General features: G+C 41.7%; 1 protein-coding gene across 1 annotated transcript; it reads left to right on the top strand.

The window, feature by feature from the left end:
* The first annotated feature begins 527 nt into the window (after positions 1 to 527).
* gmip (GEM interacting protein) lies at positions 528 to 14,007 on the top strand. The gene is made up of 21 exons (XM_073493581.1): positions 528 to 810; positions 2,277 to 2,367; positions 2,869 to 2,956; positions 3,082 to 3,148; positions 5,317 to 5,442; positions 6,622 to 6,686; positions 6,853 to 6,960; positions 7,054 to 7,134; positions 7,330 to 7,491; positions 7,614 to 7,751; positions 8,012 to 8,202; positions 8,601 to 8,692; positions 8,790 to 8,852; positions 8,958 to 9,047; positions 9,466 to 9,608; positions 9,719 to 9,895; positions 9,982 to 10,119; positions 10,774 to 10,973; positions 11,071 to 11,395; positions 12,012 to 12,114; positions 13,018 to 14,007. Exons 1-21 carry the CDS (start codon positions 765 to 767, stop codon positions 13,644 to 13,646), a joined length of 3,123 nt encoding a protein of 1,040 aa, XP_073349682.1. The 5' UTR covers positions 528 to 764; the 3' UTR covers positions 13,647 to 14,007.
* Positions 14,008 to 14,918: the final 911 nt, after the last annotated feature.

Below are 14,918 nucleotides of genomic sequence, written 5' to 3'. Positions count from 1 at the left end.
CTCGACTGTACCTTAAGAGTCCATCTCCCCGTATGACATTATTGAAAGGATGATGATCAAATGAGGTTGTTTAAGCTCAAATAACTCCTTAACTAGAGATGAGGTATGTATGCTGGACATACAGTACAAACAAATTCTCTGAGTAGGAGCTCATTTGTTCATGAAGTAAAAAACTTAAATAATAAATTATGTTTTCTGTGTTTCTTATGTTTCTATGTTGTAGTATAAATGAAGTATCAGCTGTCTTGTTACACCAGTACCTGCCAATATTAAGGTCAAATATCTATCATGAGAATCAATAGATCTGTAATCTTTTGAAATACATGTTATCCTAACTGCTCACACTTCAACATTAACCACAACTGTTACGGAGGTCAACTGAGACAACGCAAACAAGTGTCACCTTCTCACTATGAGTGGTGTGATAGCGTAGGTGGGGCCTACAGTGACAGCAAAATACACTTCCTCTTCCCATGGTGGCGAAAACATTGGCCAACCTCCACTCAGAGAAAGATCCCTTTCAGAGAACAAACGGGTGCAAGCTCAGAGCTGCATGCTAACAATTTAGCACAAGTTTGTCTGTCTGTATGTGTGTGTGTGTGTGTGTGTGTGTGTGTGTGTGTGTGTCTATATGCACTGCAGTGCAGATTTCCTGCCTACCCACTCAACTACTTGTCACGCATCTGTGTTGTAGTGTGACCATATGGGCAGATGATGTGTGAGTGGTGTTAGCAGGTTCTTGTTTCTGTGGTGATATTGTAGAAATGGAAGAAGATCAAGCACCAAACAAGGATGTCAGTCAAGCCACAGGTGAGCACAAAGTTTGTGATGTGAGATAATGTTGAGGAAGTGTCACCTTGCACTTCACATGTAGGATACGTTACCCATCATGCTTATATGTGCATACATCTGTTTGGGTTGTCATTTGGGGTTCATCTTCACTTGTTAGGATTGCTTTTGAATGGGTTTTGTTTTGAAATATTCTCTTGTTGATTGGAAATTTGCTGACACCGCTGTGGTGCCATTGTGAAATGGCTATTGCATGCGGGGACATGCATGTACAGTACGTGTCAGTCAGGGGGTGAGTGGTGCTTTGTGGCATCCCCCTAGACAAAGGAGGGTTGGTGAACTTCCTGAACTCTCTCAGTTTTGACCCTCTTGTTCAGTCTTTTCTGTGTGTGTGTGACTCCTGTCTTTTTATTAACAAGAAATTCACATCTTTCATCTTTGAAAAGAGACAAGAATTGAATATTACCTTAAAATATAATTAAGATTGGTGTTATGGTTGGTAAACTTCACGTCTAACAAGACATTTTTGCAATATGTTTGTGAGTTCCTATTTAATATGACTCATGTGAAATTCATTGGAGCATTTAAAAGTAGTGCCAATAAACAGAAATCAAATACAGTCAAGGGTTTTCCTCTGGGTGGAATTACACTGGAAACTTTTAGTGTTTAAGCTTTGTTGAAACATCTTTATTGCCTCTCAATTCTCATTCTTTTACTGAAACCTGAAACGCGGCTGGTGTGAAAACAGGGACTCTATCTTCATTATGGGACGTGACACATAGTGCAAGCAGGATGTGGTTGACCAAAATGGAGACGTCTCTGAAAGAGAGAGAGATTGCTTTTTCTCATTTGCTGCATCTGTTGAAAATCATCAGTTCTTACACTCTTTGTATGCCCCGTGCTGAAACAACAGTTAAATAGCAGGAGTACAAAAGGTTCAGGTTTTCTTATCAAAAGCACCACAATGTTCCTCATTGTATTTTAATTCACATTCAGTAGAACTGTTTTTGTAGGAAATGCTGTCAGATCTGACCGCAGGAGAGGAACTAAGTTAATTTTCTTTATTAATTTACTTTGTAGCACAATCATTTATCTTTTTTTCCCTTAAATTATATATATTATTATATTGAATGTATGTTGTTGAGTTTCTAAGAAGTAGTGCAGAATTAAAGAACTGTAAGCTTCAGTAACCAAATTACCAACATGTCAGTGACTACTAGAAAGTAGGTCACAGTTGAGTGGCTTATTCACCGCTTTATTCTACATATTTCTGTTTGTCTCGTGGCATTATTAAAAAAAAAACAAATGATCAGTTTGCCTAAATGTATTTCTCCTTTTGTTTCTTCACAGCAGTTCTTGAAGTTTCTGAGTTTACACACTTCTATTTATAGAAGGATTATATATGTGTTGTGTTGAGATGGTGTCAGCAAGATAGTACGAACATCTTACTATTTTATGTCTCTCAGCTTTTCCATTCCTCATTTCAGATGTGAGGAAGGTGAATCGCAAATATGAAACCAAGCGATACAGTGAGATCTTCAGAGAATTTGATAATCTTGATTTATCTTTAATCTCTTCGTAAGTATCACACATTTACGAACAATGTGTCTCTCTGTCTCTTGGCTGCATCACTCTGCTTTGTACAGTTTGACCTGAATACTATGACGGAAAAACACAGCGGTTAGTGAGGTGTCATTCAAACATGCTGTAAGCTTAGCTGACTGTGGGGACCATACAGGATGAAGCTGTTCAGATGTATTTGTCAGCTCAGAGACATAATCCATGAACTCCACTGCGCATGATCTCTCAGTAAATATTTTTTAAACACAAACATAAAATATGACTTTTATGAAGTAGAGTTGCAGTAAAGTAAATTGTACTGGACTTGCAGAATCTTTGTGTAATACTGGTCAGTCCAACAATACATTATGTGCAATTAGTATGTTTTTTCTACATCTATCTGGCAGATGCACATATGGACACATAGCTGTGAACAGTGTTTGTTTAGAGTATATCCCTCAATAAAACGCTGAGTCTTTTTTGGACTGTTTCTCTCTCAAGATATCCCTCTGTGTTCAGTTCAGGGGAGGATCTGCTGGGAGACATCGACACACAGTCCCTCTCAGAATCCATCTCTACTGAAAGCACAGAGCAACATGATGTATCTGTAAGGGATCTAAAATTACTGATTTCACTGACACCAGAAACAGTGTTGATGTTTGTGTTTTTGTTTGTTTTTATTGTGTTTTGTGCGTTTATAGAGTGAAAGTCTGCTTCTTTTTTTTCCTCCAGCAGTGGGAAGATGCATTAAGTCCACAAAAATGCACTGAGGCCAATGAAGTGGATGGAAACCAATCAGGTATGATTTATGTGAGAGGAAGATTAGGGAGGGAGTATGTCTAGTTGATATTAACTGTTGAGCTCTGCTCACAGGGAGTCATTGAATGGCTTCTCAATGCTTTATGTCACCACCAGTCTGTGGATTAGAGACTTTATGAAGTGTTTGAGGTCACTATGTTCAATTCATTTGAATTAATCAACCTGTGACTGACATCCGTCATCCAACAGATCAGTAGTAATGATGTGCCGGAGCTGTTGTCAGTCTGTGACATTTAATAGAGTCTTCTTCAATCTTTACTTGGTATCTAACAATTAGCCATGAGTTGTAATTGCCCTGTTGTAACAAGATTAGGATAAAGGGAGAGAGGATTAAAGCGCGAGACAGCTGCTCTCAGTTTTTACCTTAAACACAAGCGTAAGGTGGAGGGTTCTACAGAAAAAGGAGGCGTCTGTGCAGGCTGTTTGCAGGCAAATGCAAGGGAGACGGAGAAAAAGACGACTTACTCACTGTTCAGACAGGGAGTCACTGCCAAGTATTCCAACCTCAGTCTGACCCAGGTCATAGCACACAGTGAGAGATTAGGAATTACATAAACAGACGGGGTTTAAAGAACACAGTGGAAACAGAAACGTAGAAAAAGCAAGCCGATAGTTAATGGGTTATATAGGGGAAAAAAACAAAACCTCTCCTCATCTCTCTCATGTCTCATGTATAGATGTCTTTTTAAAGTCTTCTTCTGGCTTCAAGACCAAACCTATCAATCTACCACACTAAGACACCAGTTACTTAATGTATGAGTACATTTCATTTCATTACATGGTTGGGATTGAACACCCATCAGCCCCTTAACTCCCCTCCCGCTCGGTCACACACCAGGAGGTAAACCTTACTCCTCTAAAGCCTGTCACTCCGCAATCTGGACCTGACCAGGATAATCCCTAATTCAAGTGAAGGAGGAATCTATAGCCACAGGGCAGCACAGAATCTGCTTGGAGGCTGATTTCTGAAAGTACTCCGAGCTCGCCCTAAAACAGAGCACAGAGAGGAAAGGCTAAAAGATGTCAACCTCGGCACATAATCTGGCCACATATCCATTATTCTTCTGGAATTGCCTGTTCCTTTTTGTGGATTTTTGCTTGGAAACAAAGAAGAAAGGATCACCCTGCTTGTATTTTTTATACCACTCGAGCTGGATTTAGCAGCTAGTTAAAAAGAGCAGAATAAAAATGTGCATGACAGAGTGAGGAACTTGAGAGAGAAGTTGTTGCACTGGTGATGCTGTCTCAGTTAAAATAGCTGAATACTTAGAACTGCACTGTGGACAGTTAGAAGAAGAAGTGAAAGTTGTGGAGGTGCATCTGTGCTCTAACCTTTTGCTGCAGGAGGAAATTAAGCCATGAACTGATAGATTTTGACATTTATTTGCAAATTCTGTGCTGGAAGTGGAGCGCACAGAGAAAGAGGAAAAGAGAAAGTGGTGTCAGGAGTGTTTGAGAGGCCATGTGATTGTCGCACATATCATCCGCCTTGTGTTGGTGTGAGTCACAGAGGAAGAACCAGAGTGGTTATCATATGAACACACTGTCTGCCTGTAGAGCTGTGACATGGTGGTGTGTGATTGTGCACACTGGCACTGAGTGGTGTTGGTGACTCTGCTTTCAGAGCTTTTCTCTTTGTAGATGACTGGAAGTGATCAGGTGTGAGAGGGAGGGGCCAGGCACAGAGAGGAAGAGAGGAGAGGAGGGAAGTTATTTAGCTAAAGCCGTTTGTCTTTGGCCCATAGAAACCCTCCTGTCTTTGGTCACATCCCCACAATAGTATACATTCATTGAGCTTGTATGCAGGAGGTACGAACAGTGTGCTGAGACCTGCTGGAAACCACAGGACCTTTATTCTGAGGAGCAGCTATGACTTGTCAAATGCAGTCGTTGTTTCCTGTTTTGGGTTTGTGTACACCTTTTTTTAAAGTGACATTGGATTTTTGATCTTTATCTTGTCTGATAACGTCTAGGAGCCGGGGGGGGTAGTCACTCTAGAGTAGATAAATGCGTCTTTGAGGCTGGAGGCTGTTTGAATCCTCCAGGAGAGACAAGCTTGGGGGCTGTAGCCCAATGGACACTGTGTGATCCCTGGGTACAGCTCCAAGTATCTGGAGCCTGCAGTGATGCTGATGTACTCCCTCTCAGCCCAGGAAGCAGATCTTGCCCTCTGTCGCTGTGAGGATGGAGTGGAGACGGCGCTGCAGTATGCCAAAATGTGGTGCCGCTATGCCAAAGACCTCCTGGCCTGGATGGAGAAGAGACAGAGCTTGGGTAAGTGCCTGTGCAGCTGGGAAAAGCAAACAGTGGAAACAGTAGTAACATGCAAATTATTGTCACAACATATCTCTGGCACCTGTGCCTTCCGTGTTAATGCATTTGAATGTTAACTGCATACAAAAGCAGATATAGATGGAGTGCTCATAATATGCAAATACTGTCTCTAACAACAGAGAATCCAGCGCATGAAATTCATCTCATCTACTATGTAGTTATTAGTCTTGTGTTGACATTTATTAATTTATTCATCAGTGTGGCTGTTCTGTTTGTTTTGTATAAGTAGGTGCAACTTTTATTCAACTGTTGCTGATTAACCGAGAGCAATTGATGATTGATTCAAGAAGATTTTTCAATTTAGGTTTATAGTTAATACCGGAAAATGGCAACATGAAGCTCAATATATTGTATGCTGTATATACTTCAGTCTTCAGCAGGCCCCAGGAGAGCAGAGCCTTGCTTCATATCATTCATCAATAAGGAACCAATACTTGAGGCATGTCAGAGGGTTGTCTAACCTTACATATCATTCCCTGTCTGTATTATTTCTCTCTCTGAGTCTGTCTGCGGTTGGTGCATTCACCCCAGTGTGCTACACACTGCACACAGAGAGAAAGGATTAGAGGGCAGATTAGCAGGGCAAAGCAGGGTACTAAAGGAGATGGGGTGTCTTTTGGAGTAGATAGACGGTGATTACCCTCGTATCAGTCTGCACAAGTGCTCAGCATGCAAGTCTGTGAGAGCAACAGGGGAGTCTTCCCACTCAGCACTGTGCAGAGCATGTTAGGCAACAGCATCTGATGAGTAATGTTGGGTGGAGCTCAGTTTCAAACAAACCATTTCACATTAATTGGTCTAAGTTCCTTTTCTTTTGTGGTTCCTGCTAGTACTAACTGGTGATGCAAAGCTGTTTTTAAGCAAATCAGTTCCACAGATGATGTTCAGGTGTGTCCTGTCAGAGCTCCAGGAGATTTGATGAACTTTTCGGTGAAGGTCAGGGTTATCTGAGGGGACATAGAGGCGAGGTGATATCACAAGCATCTTATGGAGGCTACACACTTATAGCCACAATAAATACTGTGGTACCAATTCTGCTTGTTTTGTTTTGTATTGATGTACAGTATCTTCTGAGTAATGTAATCTGAAGAAAAACTTAGTGAGAATTTTCGTTGACAGAACAAGAATTTGCCAAAAATGTGATCAAGACAGCTGAAGGAGCAAAAGCCAGCGTGACACAGCAGGTACAGCTTTGTTTATTGGATGTGTACCAAAGGAAACGTTTCAGTTATTATCACAATGTGTTGCTCTGTCTTACTGAAATTGATTCCTACCATAGATATGTGTTTGCACCTGTCTTAGCTATATTTAACATAGAAAAGCTGTTTAAAGTTGTTCTTGGGTTTGTAGGAAATGATGCCTCTGCAGTACATCTACACAATGGCAATAGAGCAAGACATCAAGAACAGTGTGACCGCCAGAAAGACTTCAGAACTGCTGCAGAACCGCTGTTACCAAGTATGGAAGTCCACACACATATTGAATTGTAATAAATCTTCTTTTATTATTCAGCCATGACTGTGGGCTTAATTCAGTGTCTCTGTCCCAAAGGCCATGGCTGCCAAGAAGAATGAGATTGACAAGTGGCGCAGAGAGTTTAAGGAGCAGTGGGCAAGAGAACAAAGACGGATGGTAAGGGATGAAGAACCTTGTTTATGACATAAGTTGAGCTCAGTTTATTGCACTGTCAAAAATCATTTTCTCGAATTTTAGACATTCCCTCTGTAACAGAAAGATCTGTCTGTTTTGACACCTACTTAAAACATTTTAGAAAGCAAATGATTCACACTGTAAATTTCCTCTGTGCGTTTCCTTTGTTGTTTTCAGAATGATTCAGTGACATCTTTGAAAAAAGCTCGTCAGCAATACTACCAGCGCTGCGATGAGCTAGAAAAGGCCAAAGCTATCTCTGCTAAAGCTCTGGACGACACAGCTGGAATGAAAACACTGGATAAGAGGCGGAAGTCCAAGGATGAAGCCCAGACTAAGGTGATTGTCCCTTTAATGCACTATATTAATATATTATATAATTTAACAGTACAAGTTAAGGAATAATGATACAGACTTGTGACAGTCTAGCAGCTCTCAGGTCTTCTCTCTGTTTCCTCCAGATGATTGATGCAGAGCTTCAGTACAAACAGTGTGTGAGTGACGCCAAGATCCAACAGGATGAGTTAGTGAAGGTCAAAGAGAGAATTATTTCCCACATTCGCAAGCTCATCTGTCAGGGAGACACGGTGCTCAAGGAGGTTGGTATGAAATTGAGGAAACTAATCATCTGTCTTCCTGTCAGCATGCTTCTTCTTCAGTGCAGCAGTCTTTAAACATAGATGGTTAAACTTGGTTAGGGCATAAATAGAGGACACGTTGTAATAATGCCATGCATCTATTTCAACACAAAGTAAATCTCAGTGTATTGCAAAAGCAGGGCTTTATGATTTGTAACATTTCCTCTACAATGTTAACTTCACTGCTTTATCTTCCCTGTCGTCTCTCCTCTCTTCATCAGGCCACAGTCAACATGTTTTTCTTCCAGCGGCAGCAGACAGAGCCTATTCCCCTCGGCTATCACAATCTAGAGTTGACCTGCAGGTCCCTGGAGCCCGGTGAACCCTACCTGCTCTACATCCTCAGCAAGCGTCGCGCTGAACACCCTATCCAAGTCTTCAGCTTCCAGGAGTATGTTCCCCAGGGGAAAAGGTACGGTGAACTGAACAGTGTCTGTCTTTGCTGTTACTTTGGCTGCAGTGTTTACTGTGGACATAAAAAGTGTGTGTAGTCCATTTGTTTTGTTCTGTTTTTTGTTAAAGCCCATGAATGAAAATTAAAATGAAGCGAAAACAAGAAGGTTTTTATTTATGAATATGTCCTGCAAAGAAAAACACATTGGATGCATTTTTGTGCTCAACACTTAATTAAATAGTTGGTGCGAGCAGTACACCTCCTGTTCTTATTTGATAAGATGTTGAAGTTAAACCAATTGAAATGGTTCAAAAGCAGAAAAAAATGTTTGATATTCGCTGGGGATTCAATTTTTTTGTACTTTTACTAAATCTTTGTCCATTAAATTGATTGCCACTATCCTTTTTGTTTTAAAGGAACAAACGGAAAACCAGCAACCCCCTCGGCTCTCTGCAGGACTCTTCACCTATGACAGACGACGGCGCTTACAAGCGACCCAGCGATGGCAGTAAGGACTCCCCGTGATGACACCATGATTATATTAACAGACAAATGATCCACTTTCATTTAATTTTAGCTCTCTTATGTGTTCCTGTGCACTTTAGGGAAATCAGGCTACAATGACTGTGACAGTATTGGAGGCAGTTTGGAGTCTCTTTCCAGCCCTGGTGAGCACAAGCCTCTGTTTGTTTCTGCTCCTGTATATAAAAACCTTGCAAAGATAAATATAACTGATTTCCCCTCTGCTGTGTCGCTGCTCTTCATAACTGTAGCTCACGGTAATAGGAGGCTGCCCAAAACCGCATCAACCCTGACAGTTTCATCGGACGACTTGGACGAGCGGGACATGGCGTCAGAATCAGGTTTGTTAGTGCCCTTTTATGCCTCTATCAACAGAACGTTCACTTATTTTGCCATTTTTAAGCTTCTGTGTGAAAGTGTACAGTAATCCATACAACAGAAACCCTGTGTTTATATAACGGAAAAGAGCAATAGGAATTGTTAAGGAGATTGATTGATTAATTAGTTGGTAAGGAATTATTAGGACTATTGACAGACCATCTATGTTCATTGTGTTTTTATGTATTGAATAAGGGGCTTCTCCTATTCTGTCTTTGAATGTGCAAAAAGAGTTTTGTTTTGATTGTGAAACACTTAATTTGGTTTCTTGCTGGAGCTGTGCAGCCATGAGCGGAACAAATTTAAAGAGGATATTTCAGTGAGTTCATTACCTAACCCCACATGGGAATTAAACTGCATGATCCTCTCCCTCTCCTACAGAGTTCATTGACAGTCAGCCAGTCAAAGTGCGTACGCTTTCCAGAGCAGCACTGACTCACCGACTCAAGAAGATGAAGAGCAAGATGATCAAATGCAAGCAGTGTGACAACTACATTGTTGTCAGTGGGGTTGAATGTGAGGAGGTATGAGGCTCAACAGGAGACATTTGCAGCAACAAGGTGTTCTGAGAAACGTGAACGTTGCTGAATGAAACTGTTTGTGTTCTCTGTCCTCCGTTCCATTGCACCTTCAGTGCGGGGTGGCTTTGCACAGGAAGTGCATGGAGGTGTGTCAGCTAGAGTGTGAACACAGGAAGGGTACCGTGTTCGGAGTGGACCTCTCTCTGCTGCTACGTGACAGACCGGAGCAGGTGCCCTTTGTGGTGCTGGACTGCACGTCTGAGATTGAGACTCGTGCTCTCTCCGTCCAGGTATTATTTACCATCACAGTGACTGAAATGTAGAAAACAGTATGTCAAGTTTCAAGTTGTGATACCTTTTTTTGTTGTCCTCTGAGGGGGTGTATCGTGTGAGCGGGTCCAAACCTCGCATTCAGAAGATCTGTCAGGCCTTTGAGATGCAAAAGGAGCAGGTGGACCTCTCTGACCTCTCACCGCATGACATCACCTCGATCCTTAAACACTTCTTCAAGGAGGTACAGGAGCCATTGCCAAATGAACATCACTGGATGAATTAAGACCGTATCTGTGAAATTATTTCTAAATTATATCTAATAGGGCTGACAATACAAAGCCAAATTGCTTTCGATACCTTAACAACCTTCTACACACTCCGATTCAGTAGGTGGTGGTATGCACCTTTAGACTTGGTTTGCGATCTACCAGTAAACACAGAAAAGGAGAAGAAAAGAGGAAAAGAAGAACTAGCTTCACACTACTGACGTGCTCATGATGTCAAACTGTTGCACCTGAGTACAGTCACACAGTGTAGACTAGAGACCAGAGAGCCAGTGGATGTTTATCACAGTTTTAGAGGAACAACATAATTGCAATTTTCAGTACATGTTCCGCAAGAGGAGGAAAAAGCTTACTAGAGTTTTGCTCACTACATCTTAGCCTTTCTTACCCTCAGTTGTGCATAATCTACATGTTAGAAGACTTATTTTCTGAAATACAAATATGTGAAATTATTGGTTACCTTATAACAAACATAAGAAGCAGGTAATTATCGGTTACTTGTATCAGCAGAAAAAAACAAACTTATTGAGCATCCCTAAATAGAAATGTAATAGTCATTGATTTTCACTCTGATCTCAATGACTAACCTCTCAATTCTCACTCTCTCCCAGCTCCCAGAGCCCTTACTAACCTTTGACCTGTACACCTCTTTCATCGGGGTGGGAAAGAGCATTCAGCACCTCAGTGAAAGGGAGATGACACCAGACACTAATGAGATAATGGACATCATTGACAACCTGCAAAAGCTACTACAGAAGCTCCCTTCATATTGCTACAGCACCTTGCAGCACCTCATATGTCACCTGCAAAGGTGAGGATGCAGTAACATTTTATCCAACCCTCCCAGTAGATTTCTCTTCAACTTTCATGAACCTCTTCTTGAAATTGTCTCCTCTCTGTCTTCACAGAGTCTCAGAGAACGAGGAGAACAAGATGACCCCCAGCAATTTGGGTATAGTGTTCGGGCCAACACTATTGCGCCCTCTGGTGTCTACAGACATGCCAATGATTGCCCTACTGGAGACCAGTTATCAGGCTGTACTTGTTGAGTTCCTCATTACACACCATGACAAGGTTTTTGGAGTTCAGCAACGATCCAGTACGCCCCCTCCCCCAGTCCCCACTGCACCTCTTCCAGACACCCCTCCCAGAGCTTCCTGTCCCCTAGATGGGGAAGTTTACGCTGGCTCGGAACATGAAACCTCCTCCAGAGAGCGTCCACACTCACTAGAAGTAAGTACAGCAGAGAGAAAACGTTCACGCTCACGGAGACTTGCTGCTGTATTCAAGTGTGCAGGATCTTCACAGTGTAGCATTTTGATCAGTATCTGTAGGAGCTGTAGCAGTCAGATCATTAGCTGTTGCTTAGCACACACACAGTTCTGAGTGTGCTTGAACCTGAGCTACTGTTCCTGATTAATTTACCTGTTGTTTTAAGAGGCTTAGCACCTGGCACCTTCACCTCACATTTACTCAGGAGTCAGGATTAACACGCTGGACAGCTTCTGCATCTCTACTGCTCTCTGGATTCTGACCTGCACAGGCCTTCCTTCAAGCTTTACTTGAACATTTCACTGCTATTGCTTATCAGCAAAAAAGAGTTGACTCCACTGTAACCCCACAAACATAAAATAGATTGTCCTTCAGGAAGGTTAAAAAGGGTGTTAACAGTTTAAAATGTCCTGGACAAGAGTTAAATTTGCACTTGATATAAGTCATCCTACATTTATTCATCACCACCCCCTGTCAGAACCACTTTCTCATACTGTCATGCTGCAGTATTTCAGGTTTTGACGTGGTCTGTAAATACTTACAGAAACCCACCACTCAACTTGTGTCATTTCAACAGAATCGAACAATCAAGAGAGAGTCAAGCGAAGGTTATATATCTGACAAGTCTTCATCCAATGAGGCAGTGGACCAGCTCAGCTCTGAAGCCAATGAGAGAGCAGGTAGGCGGGATGTAGTAATAGAGCAGTTACCGACTAGAATAGGTGAATAAGTTAATAGTCGAAGTAGTTCATAGTGTTGATGATTAGTACAGTTTTTAGTTGGTATAACTAGTTATAGTTTATTGTTTATTGTCAGCTTGTACCTCTGTTGCTCGAGAACATGTTTTAATTAATCTACTGGAGATCTAATAGGTATTATACATACATGTCCTTGTTGTTTGCTTTATTTCTCACAAACAGGTTGTTTGTTCAGGTTTATGTTCCTTCCTTTAAGTAGTATCTTCCTAAACACCACATACAGAGTTCCTCAAGGGTCTGCTGTAGCTCTATTTTTTCTTACTTCACTTGTTTCCTCTAGTTATTTATAGAGATTAGACTTCCTTCCACTTTTTTCTCTGACGCCATCGAATTCTGTTCATCTGTAGCAATATTGCTTTGCCGTTGTTGGGAACTGAGGCAAATGGTTTGTGATTTGTACCACTGTGTTGATAGTTTTGTCAGATATCTTGGTGTTTCATTTTGAGTCTTGGTTACATTTTTCTTTTTAAACAAACTTGCAAAATAAGATTTAGTTTTTTGCTTTCCTGGGGGTGTGAGCTTCCATATCTTCTTTGCTTGCTTTACTCTGTGGCTACAACATAAAGCAGCTTTAAGGCTTCTTGCAAAACACATCTCAACTCAATTGCAACATAGTAGAATTAGTTTGAAACCTCTGCAGCATGTATTTCCAGAAGATCTCTGAATCTTTAACCTACATTTTCAGTCAGAGTTTTGCTATCTGTTGTAAAGTTTAGGTCTTGAAAAAATAAACATTATGCAGGGAAAGCCAAGATTATAAAATCAATAGCTTGTGTTTGTACCACTTGGATGAATCGCATGCTTGTTCTCCCTCCTCTGCCTCAGTCCTGGCTGTGAGAGGAGCATCCAGCCATCCTCAGGGGGAGCCAGAGGGGGAACCAGACTCCGATTTGGCGACCCAGTCGCACTATCGCTTCACCAGACAGCCTGTGAAGTATTACCGACATCATACCCCTGGAACCCGACTCCCCAACCCAGGTCGTGCAGTCAGACAACCTGCAGCACCAGCAAGGTGCAGTCCAGGGAGTGCAGACAGCAGCTGCAGCTCCTCTCCAGAGCTGGGGGCGCAGAGACGTTCCCAAAACTTAGATGTTCACTACGAGCACACCCACCAGACCCACCAGGCCACCAATGCCGCAGAAGGTAAAGTGGATGTCCCACCGAGCCCCCGAGAGGTTGTGCAGTACATGCTGGGACTGGACTCAACATTACAATCAGCTGCATCATCCAGTACAACACAGGAGTCTCCTCAGGAGGTGGTGGCTGGGTGTCAAGCTGATCAGAACTTAAGTCTGCCCAATAACAGACCGAGTGCTGGACAGAGTCGGGTTCTGTGTCAGTCACCAAGGACAATTCATATTGACCACAACCTGTCCTCACCAGCCCAGAAGATCCTGTCCGGCCTGAAATTAAGACGCAGTCACTCAGGGAAGGATGAGCAGCTGTTTGTCTGAAAAAGACAGAAATCTGCAGACAGTTACTGGAATACCATTCACACAAACACTGGAGATGTAAAATTATAAATATTACTTTATTGTGTGTAAGGACTGCTACTACTATGCTGTTTTCATTCATCAAATGCTTCCATATTCCACGTACAAATATTTCACCTGTAACAGAAATGTATAACTCAAATTAAGATTCAGTTACAAAAAGATTAAATGTTTCTAACTCACATTCGAGTCACTGTTCGAGGAAACACAGTTGAAAAGTTCAGGCCTGATGCCTCCTTGGATGCCACGGCTTTATTACCACTAATCCTCTTTAAGGTTTTGATCTGTTGACCATCCAGCTGTCTAATACCCAGCGCAGACAAGAGTATTTCACGTATTTATCACTTCTGAAATATTGTAGCGTATTTGAATATAACAGGCAGGTAAAGAGGTGCAAACTAGCACATAAGTATCAAGTCCTTTCAGGTTTTGTCCTGAACAAACTATAATGAAAATCTGAAGAAAAAAAACAAAAACAAAAACAAACAAATGCCATCAAGTGTTGTATATTTTAGATATTTTTGACATCTTTTTGCTGTGATTTTAAAATGTTTTATGGGCTCCAGATGGAACTTTTTGTAGTACATAAACAAATATATGCCTTCTTTGGTGTCAGTGAAGTCATCTTTTCACTCATTTTGTTTGGTGCACCTGTCCTCTGACGCCACAAGGGGGCGGTCTTCTCCTTGTGTGGGGGAAACATGCCAGACACAATAGTAGGAGGCAAGAAACCAGTTATTTCTCATAACATGTTTTTAAATGTCACTGTTCCTACTTCCACACCAGCCTTTTCATCCTGGGACTTGTTTAGAGTGTAGTGGCCAACACATTTTCTGATGTCTAGATAGGCTGAATTACAGTTGACTGTACCTGCTCTCATCTTCATTTGTCTTTGTCCTTTTGATAATATTTCACCCATATCCGGCAGTTTAAGCATAATAATAAGATATTAGGGTTAATAAAAAAAAAGGTTTTTCTAATGTGGAGGGGGATTAATATCTCACTGCAAGTCTTTTCACTTATGAACTGCGCCCTTTAAAGTCTCCGTCCAACACTGAACACAAATGCAAAAGATCATCCTCATCTGAGTTATCAATAGGCTGCATCATCGCTCATCTTCCCCCATCATCTTCCGCACCTTCTCCCTCCCTCCCTGTCTGTCCATCTCCTCCCTCTGCGCCTTTTTTACGCACAAAACAAGTCGGAGCGCACACACGGCTGGCGGAGAAAACA

Source organism: Pagrus major, chromosome 23 (assembly GCF_040436345.1).
Source record: "Pagrus major chromosome 23, Pma_NU_1.0".
Taxonomy (NCBI): Eukaryota; Metazoa; Chordata; class Actinopteri; order Spariformes; family Sparidae; genus Pagrus; species Pagrus major.
Note: the sequence above shows the minus strand (reverse complement) of the source record. Positions and strands in the feature narration are given on the sequence as shown.